This window comes from Micromonas commoda, chromosome 4 (assembly GCF_000090985.2).
Source record: "Micromonas commoda chromosome 4, complete sequence".
Classification (NCBI taxonomy): Eukaryota; Viridiplantae; Chlorophyta; class Mamiellophyceae; order Mamiellales; family Mamiellaceae; genus Micromonas; species Micromonas commoda.
In genome coordinates, this window is record NC_013041.1 from 943584 (window position 1) to 960472 (window position 16889).

The following is a 16889-nucleotide window of genomic DNA, read 5'->3' on the forward strand; positions in this document are numbered from 1 at the left end:
TGAAAGTCGTATGCGGATCAGTTAGAAAAGTTTTATTTCCGTCGAACGACCCGTCGCTGTGCGGCCGATCCAAAGTTTTTGAAATCGTGGAGCCAGCCTCCGGCAGCACCCTCTCTACACTAGCAGGGGCGGTCGCGTGAGGGGGCACGCGACACCTCGGGGCGGCGCGAGTGGCGTATCGCGAGGACCGCCGACATGGCCAAGGCGGTGGAGCCCCCGCCGAGGCCCCGGCGAGACGTCGCGGACAGGGCGGGCACCCTCCAAGGGCAGCTTCGCGCGCTCGCGAGACAAACCTTGACGCACTCGAGATCGTCGACGTCGGCGTCGGGAGGCTGCGGCGAGGCCGCTGAGGTTGACGCGACGAGGGTGACGAGGCTGCAGAGAAGAGCGCTGGAGGTGCTCCTGCGCATGGACAAAGACGTGGAGGTGAAGGAGCCGTCGTCCGCGGAGGAGCGAGCCGAGGCCAACTCGCTGCGCCTGGGCGCCGCGCTGCTGAGGATGCGCGGAAAGGGCCACGGGGACGCGGCCGACCTGCTCGAGGGCCTCCACGACGCGTTCACGCGCAGAAGATCCGCGTACCTCCCGCGCGTCCCCTTCGCGGTCGGAGCGGGCGGCCCGCATCCCGCGCCCAACTCCGACCGACACGATCGCGACGGATCGCAGTGCCCGAGCGGCTTCTTCGTCTTCGACGACGGCGACGGCGACGACCGCGGAGCCCCCGCCTCGAACGACGCCGCGTCCACGATCGTCGAGCACGCGTCCGTCGTGTCGCTGCTCCTCGAGCTGGCCGGGACCGGCGGGACCGGCGAAGCCGTCGACGCGGCGACGAGCGCCTTCGCGCATCTGGCGGCGACAAAGCTGGCGGCGGATTCGTCGCGAGGAATTTTATCCGACGACGGCGGACTCCGGTCCGCCCTCGACGAACCGGACGTGCGCACGGCCGCGGCGGCGCGCGCGGCGAGGGCGGGCGACTGGCTGAGACTCGCCCCCGCGTCGGAGCTCGAGGCGACGCCGTCGCTGTCCTTCGTGTCGACGCGCCCCTCGGGTTCCACGGGCGCCTCAAAGGCTCAAAGGGACTCGGCGTCTCAAAGGGACTCGGCGTTTGACTTGGCGGAGATGTCCCGCGCGCTCGAGGCTACGCCCGGCGTCGGGGCGCTCTCGTTCGGCGGCGGGGCCGGGGCCGGGTTCGGGGATCCGTTCTCGTTCGCGTCGCGGCCGGATCGGTCGCTCTTTGATCGGTCGCTCTTTGGGGGGGGCGGGGGCGGCGCGGCGCTCGCGCTCCCGCCGTGGGGCGAGGGCGGCATGCTGGACCCGGCGGACGAGCCGAGGACGACGTCGACGTCGTCGGCGACGACTGGACCTCGGAGCCCGATCGATGCCGACGTGGGCGTGGATGCTGACGTGGATTCCGAGGTGGCTGAGGGGCTGGGCGACGAAAACGACGACCCGAACCGCGCGTGGCTCGCGGCGGCTGAGGACGGCGAGCGGGGCGAGGAGGTTCTCGGGTGGGATCTCCTACCGGAGGCCAGGCCCGCGTGCGGCGCGTTCATGAGCCGACCGCCGGACGCCTTCGGCCGCGCGTACGACCGACACTTGCGACCGACGAGGACCATGTTCGGCGAAGCCAAACCCGCGGTGGCGGCGGAGGAGGAGGTTGTGCACGCGGCTCGACGGGCGCTCGCGGGGGGACGCGCGGCGGCGGAGGCGCTCGACCCCGAACGGTCAAAGCGAGCGCCGCTGAGGTTGCCGGCGGCGGGCGTCGGGGTCGTCGCCGCGACGCTCGGGCCGCTGGCCGACGCGGCGACGATGAGGGCGGAGCTCGAATCCTTCCTGGCGCGGCGCTCCGGGTTTGGCGGCCACGGCGAGTGCACCGGGGGGGGACTCGCGCTTCAGGCGGCGTCCGAGGCTGTCCGGGGTGTGCTTAGAAGTCAGGCGGCCGCGATACACGCGCTCCCGGCGGCGGCGGCGGCGCGTCGAGCCGCCGAGCGCGCAGCCGGCGCGCCGCTATCCGCCCCGTACCGCCGCGACGAGAAGGAAGAGACGGGCGACGACTCGTCCGGCGTCACGCTTCTCGAGGCTGTCGCGCACACCCGGCGGCTCAGATCGCAGCTCGCACAGCTCCACCGCCTGTGCCTTCACCCGAAGGAGCCCGCGCACGGCGTGGAGATCATCGCGAGGCTCGTCGACGCGCTCTCCGGCTCTCGTGGCGTCGACCCCTCGGCTCGGCCGTTGCTTCGGTACCTCGCCGCGGCGGTGGCGAGGCCCCTGCTGACGCAGCTGCAGTGCTGGCTGCACCGCGCGGTGGTGGACGACCCTCACGGCGAGTTTATCGTGTGCACCGCGTCGGGTTGGGGATCCGCGGCGGCTGGTCTGGAGTACTCACCGGCGGAGGCTGGAGTCATGGAATGGAGCGAGGCGGAGTCGTCCGGCGCGGCGCGGGCTCGGCTCGAGGAGGAGGATGAGGAAACCGACGGGCCGGTGGACCCGGCGAGGCTACCCCCGTGGGAGGGCGGTCCGCCCGGCCGCGCAGGCGCGGGGCACGGCGCGGCTGAGGCTGCGTGGCTCCGAGATGACGACTCGCGGCTGTCCACCCCGCACCCCTTGCTCGGCGGTTTGGAGCGAAAGGTTTTGGCCACCGGCGTCCAGCTCAGGGTGCTGCAGCGCCTCCCGCAGACCCAGGCGTTCGCCGCGCGCATGTCCGCGTCGGTGGACGATCACGGCGCTCAATCCCTGGCGTTCACGGCGGCTGAACTCGCGGCGCACTCGTCGCGCCGGGGTAAGACGACCCGGTCCCTCAGAGCCGCCGCGGAGGAGTGCCTATCGGCGATGGCCGCGACGCGCGACGCGGCGGCGGCGCGAATCGAGGCGGCTCGGCGGGCGCGCAGGGCCGCGGCGATCGCCAGGAAGCTCGAGCGGGAGTCCGCGGTGGCCGAGGCGCGCGAGGAGCTCCTGAGCGGCTTCGCCGATCGCATGGCGGAGCTGGTGGCGCGGCACGAGCGGCTCCGATGGCAACGGAAGAGGCGGGCCCTGGGCGAGCGGCGCGCCGAGGAGCTGGAGTCGCGAACGAAACGCGACGAGCGGATGGTCCGGGAGGAACTCGCCAAGGAACTCGCCGCGAGGCGCGGGGGCGAGGAGGGCGTCGCCTCCAAAGAGCCGAACCCGGACCCGAAAGAGCCGAACCTGGACACGTCCATCGCGTCCACCGACGGCGGCTTTGAGCGGTACGACTCCCCCGCCGCTCGACGAGCCGCGCTCGACGCCGGCGACGCCGGTAGCACGCCGGGGACGGGCGCGACGAACTACTTCGACGACGTGGCGGACGAATCTTTCGTCACCGCCGCGTCGGATTCGTCCCCGGTGCGTAACCTCGCGGCGGATCTGACGGGCGTAAACCTGGACGACGCCGCAAACGTCGAAGAAGAACCCATCGCCGTCGACGAACCAAAAAAGGCAAAAGACACCGGCGGCACGTCGCTCGAACCCTCGACATTTGGTTCGACGCGCGACGACGGTCTCGAGGTTCCCTTGCCCGTGGTGCTGCGCGAGTGCGTCGAGGCTGTCGTCACGGACCGCCACGACGTCGTGTCTCGCCTCGTCGTCGCCGCGATGCTGGACCACCTCGGCGTGGAGGCGCATCTCGGGGCTGTGCGCAGGTACGTCCTGTGCGGCGCCGGGGACTTCGCGACCGCGCTCGTGCAGGGCCTCGAAGCGGCGTCGAGCTCGTCCGCGGCGCTCGCGGCGCGCGCGAGGGCGAGCAGGATGGGCGTGGCTGGCTACGGCGGGGGCGTGGGCGCCGGGGAACTTCGCGCCGTGCTCGACGTCGCCGTGAGGGAGACGAGCGTGTTTGGCGATCCACTCGCGCAACGCTTCGAGCTCGCGCCCGCGAATCCCCCAAATCCCGACGCGGTGTTCAGCGAACACAGCCTGGGCATGGTGGACTTTGTGCGAGGCTCGTATCGCCTCGAGTGGCCCGTCGCGCTGCTCCTCCCGGACGTCGCTCGGACCCGGCTCGCCGCCGCGCAGCGCTCGATGCTCCGCGTCAGGCACGCGCGGCTCGCCCTGCAGGAGGCGCACGATCGCGTGCACGAGGCTGGTCACGTCGATGCGTCATCGCTCGCGACGCGCGAAGGGGGCGAACGCGGTCGCGCGGGTCGCGCGCTCGCGCTCCGGCGCCTCCGAAGGCTCTCCCTCCTCTCGTCCGAATTTCGCCATTTCGCGAGCGCCGTCGAGTCGCAGGTGGGCGGCGCGGTGCACGGCGCCGCGCCGGCTGCGCTCCACGCCGCCCTTCGCAGAGCCGGAACGCGCGAACCGAAACCCTCGGACCTGTACCAACTCAGAGACGCCATCGTGGCCTTCGCCACGGACGCCCACGACGCGTGCTTACTCTCCGCCAGGGACGCCCAACTGCGAAGATCCGTCGACGAAGCGCTCCAACTCGCTCTCGATTTTCGCGCCGCGATGCGAAGGTCACCGCCGGATCGCTTACTCTCCGACGGTGGCGTGTACGCGGCGGTGCAGGCGATCCACGCGAGGTTCAAGGCGACCACGGGTGCGCTGTGCGGGCGGCTGAGGGAGGCGGCGGCGGATCCGGGCGGCGCGCTCGGCGGGGTATCGCCGGGGCGCGCGTCGGCGTTGCTCGCGCGGCTCGACTTTAACGGGTTTTACCTCGGCGACGTTTGACGATCGACGCGGGGCCAGCCAGGACGTCGCTCACTCGTCTACGGTTCCACCACACTAATCTTACTACTAGCTAGCTAGCTACTAGACTACATTAAACGTCGAAGGACGTCTTAGTACATCGCGGCGTGCGTCACTTGGCGTGCCTCAACGCGTTGTCGTGCTTTTTCATTCCACCCTTCTGTTTGGACATGTAGTGCGCGAACTTTCGAAGCTGTTCCACCTCCAGCAGGCTCTCGATGGTGTTGTAGCTCTCGCCGAGGGTCCTCTCGTCGGCGAACCCGTGGATGGCGGTGTGGCACGGCCTGCACACCGCGGCGACCTCGTGCAGCGACCTGTCCGGCGGGCACAGGTTGCGCTTCTTGAAGAAGTCGTGCTCGCTGGTCGGGAAAAAATGGTGTCTTGTAAGAGGCGCCACCCTCTCGCACATCTCGCACTGATCGGAAGACAGGTACTCCACAACGTCACCCCTCGCCTCCGCCATCGCACCCTGTATACCTTCAATCAACTCGCCGTACATGTTCACAACCAACTCGCTCGTGTCCTCATCTTCATCGTCATCGTCGAACGGTTTCAGCTCGCAGTCTTCGAGGGTGCTGCTCCACCGGCAAGATGCCTCGTCGACGTCCTTGGGCACACCATCCTCCTGCACGTCCGCCAGTATACTCTCTACCGCGAAGTCGAACATATCGCCACCATCTCCGCAGTGTCTTCGAAGACATTTCGATATCTCCGCCGTCAACAGAACCTCCTCGCGCGCCTCCTCCTTCTCACTGCTCATGTCGTAATGACGTGTCGTTCGCCAAAACTTGGCATCTTGGGCTCCCTTCGGGTTTAACGTCCCGGACATACCTCATACCACAATGGCGCAGGCCGCTCGCTTGAGCGCCGTCGCGAACCGCCTCACTTGCCGCGCCGTCCACATCCGCTCGTCCCGTCCACATCTGCGAGCCCCCGCCCGTCGACTCTCGATTCGAACCATGGCGACCGAGGCTGCCGCGGCGCCCTCCAACCCCTTCGTCCAGTACGTCGTCATCCGTAAGGACCTCGGTCAGGGGATGGGTTGGCCGCTTGGAAGCATATGCGCGCAGGCTGCGCACGCGGCGGTGGCTGCAGTCTGGGAGCATAAGGATCATCCGGACACGCAGGCATACTGCGCGCCGGATGCTATCGACGGCATGCACAAGGTGGTGCTCGAGGTCAAGGGCGAGACGCAACTGGTCAATCTGGGGAAGAAGCTCGAAGAGGCGGGCGTCGCGTACAAGTTGTGGTACGAACAGCCGGAGGACTACCCGACGTGCCTGGCGACGAGGCCGTACCGCAAGGACGAGGTATCGGCGCTGTTCAAGAAGTGCAATCTCGCGAAGGGACTCATAGCGCAGTAGCAGATCTAGTAGCAGAGTAGTACGACTCAAGTAGGCACCTGCGGTGACGTTTTACTCGCCGAAAACCCAGACTGCCAGAAGTCCTTGTAGACTATTTTGAATCGCAAACAGTGCGGCGCCCGACGCGACGGCGAGATGGGTGCCGGGGGGTCTAAGGCGCTCGAGCCGGTGGTTTGGCTCTTCAAGAAGCCCGATGCGCATCGGAGCGAGGATGCTTCCACGTCGGACAATCCCTGGGACGCGCTCACGGACGAGCAGATGGAGGCTCTGTCCGATGAGGAGCTCGACGCGTTGCTGAGTGCTTCGGACGAGGACGAGGACGACGACGACGACGCGGACGAAGACGAGACGAGCGATGCCGACACGGTGATCACCACACCCGCATCATCCACGTCTAGGGCGGCATCCACCCCGACGCCCGCGCCGAAAAAGCCCAAGGCGACGAAGAAGGCGAAGGCGCCCAAGGGAGACGGCCCGATCGCGATCGCGCTCGGCGCCATCGGCGGGGCCAAGGATGCGGTCGCGTCCACCGCGCGCCGCGCCGTCACCGCCGCGTCCACCGCGATGCGACGACGCGTCGAGGCCATCGCGACGACCCCAAAGAACGAACTCGCCGCGCGAATCGCGCTCGCGAGCCTCAAGGGCGTCCGGGGCGCGGCGCTCCACGCCGTCGCCACGAGCTTCGCGGGATGTTACCTCCCGAGGCTCACGACGGCGGTGAAAGCCGCGGCGACGGCGTCCGTCGCCGCGCCCCTCCTCCGCCGCGCCGGCGTCGGATCCAAGCTCGCGGCGATCGTCCCGGGCACCTCACTCGAGTCGGTCGGGTACGTTCTCGAGCTCGTCTCGCCCATCTCCCCGGACGTGGTGACGGATGTCGCGGTTCGAGCGGCTCCCGCCGTCGCCGGTTTAACACAGCTGGCGCGTCGCTTTGCTCGCTCGCACGTCAGGTACCTCGTCGTCCGTTCGGTGCTCCGCGCAGTGGCGCGCGAGAAGACGCGGCGCGCGGAGTACGCCGTTCGCGTCGCGCCGATCGTCGCGGCGTACGGGGTTAAGAAGCCGTTGATCAAGCGTAAGAAGCTTCCGTCGCAGAGGGACGCGGCTTGGCTCGCGATGCACCGGTGGGGCAGCGCGGAGATGCGACGGGTCATCGCCGACTTTGGGGGATTCTACCGCAAGGTTGGGCAGATCATGGGCACCGCGCGACAGATGATGCCCGAGCCGTACATAGAGGCCTTCGCCGAGACGATGGATAACAATCCGCCGGTGCCTTTTCCGGTGGTGAAGAGGCTGGTGGAGCGGAGCCTCGGGGCTAAACTTTCGGAACACTTCTCCGACTTTGACGAAAAGCCGCTCGCGACGGCGTCCATCGCGCAAGTGCACCAAGCGACGCTCGCTAAGAATAAGAAGAAGGTGGTCGTGAAAGTGAGGATCGCGGACGTGCGGACGATGGTAGGGGACGTTCGCTCGATGCTTCACACCACGCTGGTGATGAAGCGTCTCGGGTTGGACAACGGCGTCGACTTTCCGACAATTTTCCGCGCCTACCTCGACGTCATCGCGGGGGAGTTTGACTTTACCGCCGAGGCGGCGAAGATCAACGAATTCCGCGAGCTGTTCGAAACGTACGGACTCGGCGACCGGGTGGCGGTCCCGGTGGTCATCGAGGACCTGAGCACGTCGGAGGTGCTCGTCATGGAGAGGGTGAGGGGGGTGAAGCTGCTCTCGGTGCTCAACCGCGCGAGGCAGCGGGGGCGGCGGCCGCTCGTGCCCGCGGCGGCGGCCAAGGTGCACGTGGACGGAGGCATCGGCTGGGACGGCGTGTTCGACACCATGTTCAAGTGCTGGTCGGTCATGTTGCTGCGCCACGGCCACTACCACTCGGATCCGCACCCCGGCAACTTCATCGTCGCCAAGGACGGCCGCCTGGCCATCCTCGACTGGGGCCAGACGCAGGTTGCTCCCGAGGCTTACCGGCTCCACCTCTGCCGACTGGTAGTGTCCATGGTGGCTGAGGATTACCCGAAGATCGCGGAGGAGGTTCGGTTGCACTCGCAGGTGCAGCTGGAGAGACCGACGACGGAGGCTCTCGCGGCGCTGTGCTACGCATATTTCGACACCCGGCCGACGCCCCTCGCAGAGGTGAACATGATGGACCTGAACAACTCGCCGTTTTTGCGAAACAGGATCACCCAAAACACCCAGGAGGGTTTCTTCACCATCCGCAGCGTATTCTTGCTTCGCGGCATGATGGCGACGTGCGGGGTGACCTCGTCGATGGTGGAGGCGTGGGAGGAGGACGCGCGGGCGGTGCTGAGGGCGAGCGGGGACAGGACGGTGCCCAGCGTCATTCGTAGCCGGTCGCGGCGGATGCTGACGCGGACCTGGCTCAGCCTGCAAAAGTCCCTCAACGTGGGCGCGGGTGCGAGGCTCAACACGCTGGAAGCGTACACCGCGGGTTCGATGGACGACGCGAACGTAGGGGGCGGGAGGGCACGGGAAGATCCCCGTAGGATGAGTAGTCTCTGGTGAAGCAGTTTCGTACTGATAAATGGTTCCTAACCTTACTTCTCGTCGCCGAGCATCAAACTCTTGAGATCCTCGCCGCTCAACTCCGTCAGCCTGCCCGTGAACGCCCTCGCCGCGCCCTCCACCGCCTCGTCCGGATCCTCGAACAGCTCCGACAGGAACGGGATCGCCTCCGGCAGCAGCGCCAGGTACTCCTCCTGCAGCTTGTCCACCACCGCCCCGAGCGCGGCGAGCGCCACCAGCCGCGTCCTCGCCACCCCCTCCCGCGTGGCTAGCAAGACGCCCCTGTGCGCGGGTTTCCACAGCGCGTCGTCTGGAGCCGAGGCGATCATCGCGGCGACGCACGCCACGCACTCGCTCGCGAGCCCGCCGGGCGCCATGTGCTCCCCCTCCGCAGCCTCCGGCGTGGGTTCGCCGTCCGGTCCCTCCGACGGCGGAACCGCGCGAAGCATCCGCGTCACCAGCGGGTGCAGCTGGTTGAACCGGCCTGCGTCGAGCAGCGCCTCGCCGCCGTCGTGCACGAAGAGCCTGCGAAGCGCGGAGAGCGCGTGCGTGCGCATGCGCCACGTGTCCAACTCCGCGACGATCGCGGCGGGGTCCACGCCGGCGCCGGCGTTGCTCTTCTTCTTTTTCTTTTTCGACGGCGCCGGGTCGGACACGGGATCGAGCGCCGCCGCCGCGAGGTCCAGCAGCGGCGTCGCGAGGGGAACGAAAACTGCGCGGAGCGCGTCCGCGAGGGAAGACGCGAGGCGGAACAGCGCGCCCAGCCTTGTCCTCGCGGCGGGGGCGTCGGCCGCGCGCGCCTTGGCCCACTCGACAACCTGCGTAAACACCGGTACGAACGACGACTCGGTGAGCTGCAGGGAAAACGTGACAAAGGCTTGCACCGCGGCGCCCTCCACTTCGTCGACGGCGGCGGCGGAGCACCTGCCCGCTGGTGGCTCGCGTCGCACGTCGAGCGCACGGAGTAGCAGCGCCACGAGCGCGCCGCGGTGCGCCGGGGCGGGGGGCTCCGTCGACGCGGCGACGGCGGCCATGCCCAGCGCCGACCTCGCCGCCGCCGCCCCGCCGCCGCCGCCCGACGCCAGGCACGAGTCGTACGCCTCGGCGAGGGGCTTGAGCAGCAGACGGTGGGGGATCCGCCTGGCGACAATCTCGCGCAGCGCCGCCGCGGACTGGGCCGCCTGGTACGCCGAAGATTCCCTGTCGAGCGCGTCCTCGCCGTCCTCGCCGCCGACGGCTGGGACGAGCGCCGGGGATAGCAAAAGTCGGAGCATCTCCGGAAGGTACGGGCTGACAAAGGCGCTGAGCTGCTCCATGAGCGTGTCCACCGCCTTGAGCGCGGCGACGAGCACGGCACCCTCGTCATCGCGGACGCCCGCCGCCGCGCTCGCCTCCTCCTCCGCCGCCTCATCTCCCGCCTCCTCCGCCTCGGCGGCGGCCCTCGCGGCGGCATCCTTGGCCTTTGCCAGTGACGACGCGGCCGAGTTGGCCGTCTCCAGGAGCTTGGGAACGGCGTTGGGTAGGATGCCGACGCATCGCACACCCTGCGACTTGACGATGGACGCGATGCAACCCGCGCCGGCGGCGACGACGGCGCGCGAAGAACACGAGAGGGACTCGACCGCCGCGGGCGCCGCGTCGATGATGGGCTTGTGCGCGTCCTTGACGCCGGCGAACCTGGACGAAGCCGCGTCGAGCGCGGCGAGCGCGGCGGATCTGGTGGCGTAAGAACCGGCGCCCGCCAGCTCGGCGAGCTTCTCGATCAACGCGACGCCAGCCTCCACCTCATCCGCCCTCTCCTCCTCCATTTCCTCCGCCTCAGCGTCTTCGTCCTCCGTCGTCGCCGTCGCCGCCTTGCCGCTCCGTTTCCATTTCCGGTCCTTGGCTCGGGCCCTGCTCCTGGCGTCGCGCGCTTTTTCACCCTTTCTCTTTTCGTACTTGTTCGCCGGCGCGACATCCGCGGCGGCCGCGGCATGCAGCCTGTGCGCGATCAGGCGGAGCGCCTTGCGACGCACGCGCCCGTCCTCGTGCTCGAGCAGCGGCGCGAGCGAGCGAAGGTACGGTCCGGGGGCGAGGAGCCCGTCGAGCGCGGTGAGAACCTGCCTCCCGCCCCGTTCCATTCGAGCCGCAGCCTTGGTATCCACGGGTTGAAGCCCGCCCGCGTGCTTGGAAGATTTTCCCTTGGCCTTGGCCTTGGGAGATTCCTCGGCACCCGCGGTGGTTCCCGCCTGGAGGAGAAGCAGAGCGCATTCCGCGAGGTCGGCGTATCCTTCCTGGAGGCGCGCGGCGATGACCGCCGCCGCAGCCTCGGCTTCCGCGATGACATCCTCCTCATCCTCCCCCTCGGCGTTCTTCTCGACCGAGGCGACGGCCGCGGCAGTCTCGCGACGCGCAGCCTGTAGGAATGCGCGAGACGAGAGATGCTTGGAGGTGACCTCGGCGGAGAGCCAGACGATTCGGCCGCCTTCGTCGACGGCGCCCTGTGGCGAGATGGTTTAAATTGGGTCAGCGGCTCGATTGTGGGTTGGAAAGATGTGACGGGTCCGGGTAATAAAACCCGCGGGCTCGTCTCTCAGTAGGAAAGCAGCAGATGTTTTCTCAACACGGTGCTCAACAAGAAGGAGCGCGTCAGAATCCTGACACAAGATTAGGAATTTATCATCAGCGAGACGAGCCCCCTTCGGGGGGGCGTAAACCAAAACCGGGAAAAAACGGGCGAGCCGGGGGAAACTGCTAACCTTCATGGTAGCCACCAGAGCGTCCACGGCACCGGATGCCGTCTCCCGCGACAGTAACAAAGCCGCGAGGTCCAACACCCAAGCCGCAGACTCGGCGAACGTGTTGTCCTGCTCGAACTCGGCGATCGCCTCCGCGACGCGAACGCCCGCCTTCTCCGCAGCCTTTGCCGCCTTCTTGGCCCTCTTCGCAGCGGATGCGGCGGCAGCCTCCTCCAACTTTCTGAGCTGACCGAGCAGCAGAAGCAGAACAACGGGAAGACCCTCTCCCTCGGGGCACGCGCGGAGCAGCGCGAGGCACAGCGGCGCGCGCCTGTGCTCGGGAGCGTCCGGGAGCGCGTTGACGACCTGCTCGGCGGCAGCCTTGACGCCGAACCCTCCCTCGATCCAAGCCGGAACGACGGCGGCGAGAGCCTGTTCCAGCGCCCTCTGCGCGAGGGGGTCGTCGGTGGCGTTAGACGCCCGATGCGCCAGCGCGGCGCTCACCTCGAGGACGTGTTCCATCACGCCCACGGCGTCGTTCTTTGCGACGGCGGCGAGGAGCGCGAGCGCAGCCTCGCGCGCCGGGCCAGCCTCCGCCTCCGTCACGGCTCGAACGATGAGCCTCACGTCGTATCCGGCGTTTGAACCTTTTTGGCGCTTACCCGGGGTCTTGTTGAACGGGGCCGAATCCGGTCCCATCGCGTCGTCGCGGGCGAGCATGTCCAGGGTGGACAGGACCACCGCCTGCGAGTAGCCGCTCGCCGCGCCTCCCCCCGGGGAAGGAGCGACGTTTTCGTCGTCGGAGTCCCGGCCAACCTCGGCGCCGCGAGCCGCCGCCGCCGCCGCCGCGTCCAACAGGCTCGCCAGCAGCTCCTGGCACGGCCCCGCGAGGTCCGCTCGCGAGTGTACATCCCCCGGCGATTTCCATCCCACGACCTCGAGCGCCGCGACGGCCGCGGACACGGCATCGGAACCGTCGGCATCCCTCCCCGCCGCGGCTGAACCCTTGGATCTCTTGGTCGAGGGCGACGCGACCGTCGTCGCCGCCGCCGCCGTCGCCGCGCGAACGAGGCTGATGACGTCGTCCGCGAGGAGTTTTAACGCGTCGATCGCGTCCCTCGCCGCGGCCCGCGCGCCGGCGTCCGCGTCGGTACCGACCGCGGTGAAGAGGATGCGGAGCAGCTCGCCCCTCCTCGCCGCCGGGAGCGAATCGACAAATTCCGGTGTGGCCCGGCAGACGGCGGCGACGCGAGCCGGCGCGGGTGACGGAGCGACGAGCGCGGACGTGAACACGCGCCAGCTCTCGCCCGACGTCGCCCCCTTGCTCTTGGCGTAGTCTACCGTGAACGTTTCGATGATCTCCACGGCGAGCTCCGCGGCGTCGCCCTCGCCCCGCGCGAGGCACCACCTGAGCGCGGGCGCCAGAGCCTCAGCCTTGCTCGCGTCGCTACCCACGCCCTTGAGCGCCGCGACGAGCCTGCGACCGCCGTACGCCCCGAGCCTCGGCTCGATCGCGTCCCCGCCGCCGCCGCCGTCCCCGTCGTCGGAGATGCCGAGCGACGCGAGCGGCGCGAGAATATCGCGCAAGGCGACGTCGGACTCGTCCTTGGACCCCGCGGCTGCAAAGCCGGCGGCGAGAGCGTCGCACAGCGCGGCGCCGGCGTCGACGCTCTTGGTCACGCTGCCCACGTCGCCCGCCGCGTCCTTGAGGGACCTCCACACCGCCGTCGCGCCTTTCTTGGCACCCGTGGATGAGCCCTTGGGAGCCAGCGCGACGATGGCGTTCGCCGCCGCCGCGCGCACCGCCGGCTCGGCGGCGGTACACGCGACGGTGAGCACGGCGAGGACGCTCGACGTCGCCGCCCCATTCGACCCGCCGCCGCGCGTCGCGAGGAGCTCGAGCGCGGTGCGAGGAACCTCGGTGGAATCCGCGGACGGGTCGCTCGCCGCGCGGGTGGCGAGGAAGCCGACGGACGACCCGCCGCCGCGTTCGACGGCTCCGAGGAGGGCGTCGAACGATGCGGCAAATCGGCCTTTGCCCGCGGCGCCGTCGGCGATTGACATCCTGGAGAAAGCCTCGTCGATGACGCCGGCTGAGGCGCCAGAAGAGGGCACGCCAACCGTCTTCTTTCCGGTCCTCTTGCCGTTGATCGTTTGCATCAGTCGGTGCAGCGCCGCGCGGGCGATCGGCGGGGTCACGCGCGGGTTGTTGCGGGCAATCGCGCGGGCAACCTCCGCCGTGAGAGGTTCGTCCAGGTTTTCCTCCGCGGCGCCCTCCGAAAAATCAGCGGCGCCGCCCTCTGTCCAGCTGTCCCTGAGAACCGCCCAGAGCGCCTGCCGAACGCTCCCGTCCGCGTCCATCGCCACAGCCTCTCGCATCGCCAGCAGCAGGTTCGCCCTCGCCCCGGGTGATCCGTCCCGCCACGCCTCGAGCGCCCAGAGCGTGAGCTCACCCTCGCCCCCCCAAGCGTCGACGCCCGCGGCGATACCCTTAGCGACGGCGCCAATGACAACCGCGTTCGCCGCGGCGTCGCTCCTCGCGCGGGCCTCCTTGAGCGCGGCGGTGTCCTCGGCCTTTGTCGTTTCGGTCGACGCCTTTTTGCCCTTCTTGCCCTTGGCGGGCTCGGGCGACGCGGCGCCCGCGGCGTCTTGCGCTTTGGCGAGAGCCGCGTCAAAGGCATCCGTCCTGAGCTCGGCGAGCGACGGGTGGAGGTTACGCTTCGCCGCCGCGATCGTCGCCCGCGCCACCGCGCGTGTCGCCGGGGAAAAGACCGCGTGACCGAGCGCGAGCCCCGCGGCGCGTCCGGCGAGGTTGCCGAGCGCGCCGCGATTATCTTCGACGGGCGGTTTGTCGACGGGATCCGCCTCCGAGTCCGACTCCTCAGCCTCGGAATCGGACTCCTCCCGGTCAACCTCGACGCCTTGGCCATCCTTCGCCCTGGGGAACGGTAACGCGAGGGTGCCGCACGCGAGCTTCACCAGCCTCTTGGCCACGCCGCGCTCCAGCTCGGCCGTCTCGTTTTTCCCCACGAAATGCGCCGAAGCGACCCGCAAGCGTTCAACCGCAGCGGCGAAGAGAGCCTCGTCGTCTCCCACGGCGACTCGTAGCCCCGGAAGCGCCGCGGCGAGCGACGCGATCCTGGGGACGTCGTCCGTGACCCTCCTGAGGAGGGCGCCGGAGATGATCCCCGGGGCTGGGGGCGCGTTCGACGATTTTCTCGCTCCGCCCGACATGACCTTTGAAGCGGCGCCGCTGTTGCGAAGTTCCCGAAGCGCCGCCTCTCGCAAACCAGCCTGGGGGTGATCCAGCGCGGCTCCGAGGGACGCCGCGTGCCCGGGAAGCGGACCCGCGGCGGACCCGGCGAGCGCCTCCCTCAAAAAATCAGCCGCAGCCTTGCCCTCCTCGTTGCCCTCGCCCTCCTTCGTCGCGCCCCGCCTGGACGCCTCGCCGAGGACGTGGTCCACGGCGGCGGAACACGCCGCGGGATGCTTCACGTCCACCATACGGATCGACCTCGCCGCCACCTCGCGCCCGTGCTCCGCGCCCGCGGGAGTCGCCGCCGCGGAGTCCACGCCGGAACCCGACCCGAGGGTGACGAGTTCCTGGACGAGCGCCCTGACGGCGAGGTCGGACAGCTTCACCTCGTTGACGACGCCGCCGAGAACGCGCTCGTAGTTGGCGTGTTGCGTCGCGGACTGCGCGAGAGCTCTGACGAGGGGAACGACCAGCGATTCCGCTTCGTACTTTTCGCACATGTCCGCCACCCGCGAGGGGAGGTCGGGCATCTTTACCAAGTGCTTGAACGCCCGGGAAGGCAGGTCACGGATCCGCTGCGAACCGCAGATGGCGAGGAGCGCCTGAAGCGCCTGCGCGTGAAGCGGCGCCCTCGCGCCCTTCGCGACGCCCTCCAGCAGAGCCTCCGTCAGGGGAAGCGCGAGGCTCGCGCTGATGCTGAGCTGAACCCCGACCATCAGAGCGCCCGCGTATTGCTCCGCGCTGGCGGCGGGCGCGAGGCCAGCCTCCAGGTAAGGGAGCAGCCGAGGGACAACCGATGACTCAACCTTCTTCATCTCTGCGATAGTTTCGGTGAGCAGCACGGCGTAGAAAGACGACGCGGAACCGGGGACACCCTGTGCGAAACATCGGGGTTGAAGATATCGTTATCAGTGGTGGATGCGCGAGGGGCCGAGTCGGACTCAATGGGGGTGGTGAAAAGTTTCCAGGAAAAATGAGAGAGAGCACTCAAGACAACTCCAGCCATTGCTATTCGCGCAGTACGTTGCGAGCGGAGGCAGTGGAGCGCCGACAGGCTATCTCATCGAGTGTATCGTCATCTCCCACCGCGAGGCTAGTCTGTCGCGGCGTGGTTTGAGCCACGAATGGCAGCCGCATCAGACGGAAGAAAAAGCGGTGGGTGCCGGGCCGCGGCGAGGATCAAACAAACTCGAGGGGTTGCGCGCGAGGTGACCAAAGGGGGGACGCTCACCTTCTGCGAAGCCGCGGTCGCCGCGGTGTCCGCCACGAACGAGAAGAACGCCATGTCCCTCAGGGATCGCTGCACGAGTCGATCCCTGGGCGGCGCAGCGCCCGTCTCCTTCACCCCCTTGAGCCAGTAGAAGGAGGTATTCTCCAGGACGCACAGCTGCACGAGCTTGACGAACTCGGGGGTGCTGTGGTAGGGCAGCGCGCACGTCACCGCCGCGTCGACGTTGTGCACGTGGATCTTGTACCGCCTGATGAGATACTCGAGCGTCTTCGTCGCCGCCGGGTTGAGGTAGTAGCCGCTCAGCAGACGCAGGTACCCCTCAATCTGTTGGTCGAGCTTTGCGTTCGCCTCCCTGTCCATCAGCTCGCGGTTCTGCTCGCTCCCGGCGCGACTGAACAGCGACTTGCTGTACTGCTCGAACCGGCCATCGAGCCTGGTGAGCTCGTTGAACCCTGCGATGGGAATGGGTCGGGATCGTGAGCGCCGGATCCCGCATCGATCGGGCGGTTAAGGGGTTACATACTCGCGCGCGGCGGCCCACGGCGGCGGAACGCGAAAAGCGCAATCCCCCCCCGAAAGTGGGCGGCGGCGGCGGTTGCGGGGTTGGATGTTTGGTGCCCGTGCGCGTCTCGGCACGGAGACGCGACGCGCGCGGCGCGGGTTCCGATACGATGCGCGCGTACCTTGAAGGCCGACGGCGTAGATGGTCTGCAGGTCGATGTCCGCAGCCTCCCTGATGTCGTACAGTAGCGACGCCTTGCCCCTCAGCCGCTCCTCCTGCGGGCGAGATGCCGCCACGACCTGCAGCTGGCTTGCCAACGCGGACGTCATGTCGCTCGATCCCGTCGTCTCGCGTCCTCCTCTCCGGGCTCCGAGCCGGTCACCGCCCCGATCGGTCTTCGAGCCGGTGGTGGCCGAGTCGCGTGCGCGCCCTTCGCGGCGGCCCGGTGTGTGCACTCGAGCTCGACCGGCGTTGTTGCGTGCCTCGCTCGGAATTTTGCTCACCGCGCCGAGCGCCGACGGGTCAGTCCCTCGTGCGACTTAGGGTATACCTGGCGGTGCTGTCCTCCCCCCTCACCCAGTGTTCGTCGCGC

General features: G+C 68.7%; 5 protein-coding genes across 5 annotated transcripts; 3 read left to right on the forward strand and 2 right to left on the reverse strand.

Moving 5' to 3' along the window:
- Nucleotides 1–195: 195 nt before the first annotated feature.
- On the forward strand, nucleotides 196–4680 carry MICPUN_57941 (predicted protein; the record flags this gene model as incomplete). The annotated part of the gene is made up of 1 exon (XM_002501372.1): nucleotides 196–4680. The coding sequence occupies one exon, from the start codon at nucleotides 196–198 to the stop codon at nucleotides 4678–4680; it is 4485 nt and encodes a 1494-aa protein (XP_002501418.1).
- A 130-nt stretch (nucleotides 4681–4810) lies between these two features.
- On the reverse strand, nucleotides 4811–5527 carry MICPUN_57942 (predicted protein; the record flags this gene model as incomplete). The annotated part of the gene is made up of 1 exon (XM_002501765.1): nucleotides 4811–5527. The coding sequence occupies one exon, from the start codon at nucleotides 5525–5527 to the stop codon at nucleotides 4811–4813; it is 717 nt and encodes a 238-aa protein (XP_002501811.1).
- Nucleotides 5528–5657: 130 nt separating this feature from the next.
- MICPUN_81223 (predicted protein) lies at nucleotides 5658–6062 on the forward strand (the record flags this gene model as incomplete). The annotated part of the gene is made up of 1 exon (XM_002501373.1): nucleotides 5658–6062. The coding sequence occupies one exon, from the start codon at nucleotides 5658–5660 to the stop codon at nucleotides 6060–6062; it is 405 nt and encodes a 134-aa protein (XP_002501419.1).
- A 135-nt stretch (nucleotides 6063–6197) lies between these two features.
- On the forward strand, nucleotides 6198–8572 carry MICPUN_57944 (predicted protein; the record flags this gene model as incomplete). The annotated part of the gene is made up of 2 exons (XM_002501374.1): nucleotides 6198–8506; nucleotides 8542–8572. The coding sequence occupies 2 exons, from the start codon at nucleotides 6198–6200 to the stop codon at nucleotides 8570–8572; spliced, it is 2340 nt and encodes a 779-aa protein (XP_002501420.1).
- A 51-nt stretch (nucleotides 8573–8623) lies between these two features.
- On the reverse strand, nucleotides 8624–16626 carry MICPUN_57945 (predicted protein; the record flags this gene model as incomplete). Its single annotated transcript, XM_002501766.1, has 4 exons — nucleotides 8624–11071; nucleotides 11330–15439; nucleotides 15796–16247; nucleotides 16479–16626. The coding sequence occupies 4 exons, from the start codon at nucleotides 16624–16626 to the stop codon at nucleotides 8624–8626; spliced, it is 7158 nt and encodes a 2385-aa protein (XP_002501812.1).
- Between the last annotated feature and the right edge of the window lie 263 nt (nucleotides 16627–16889).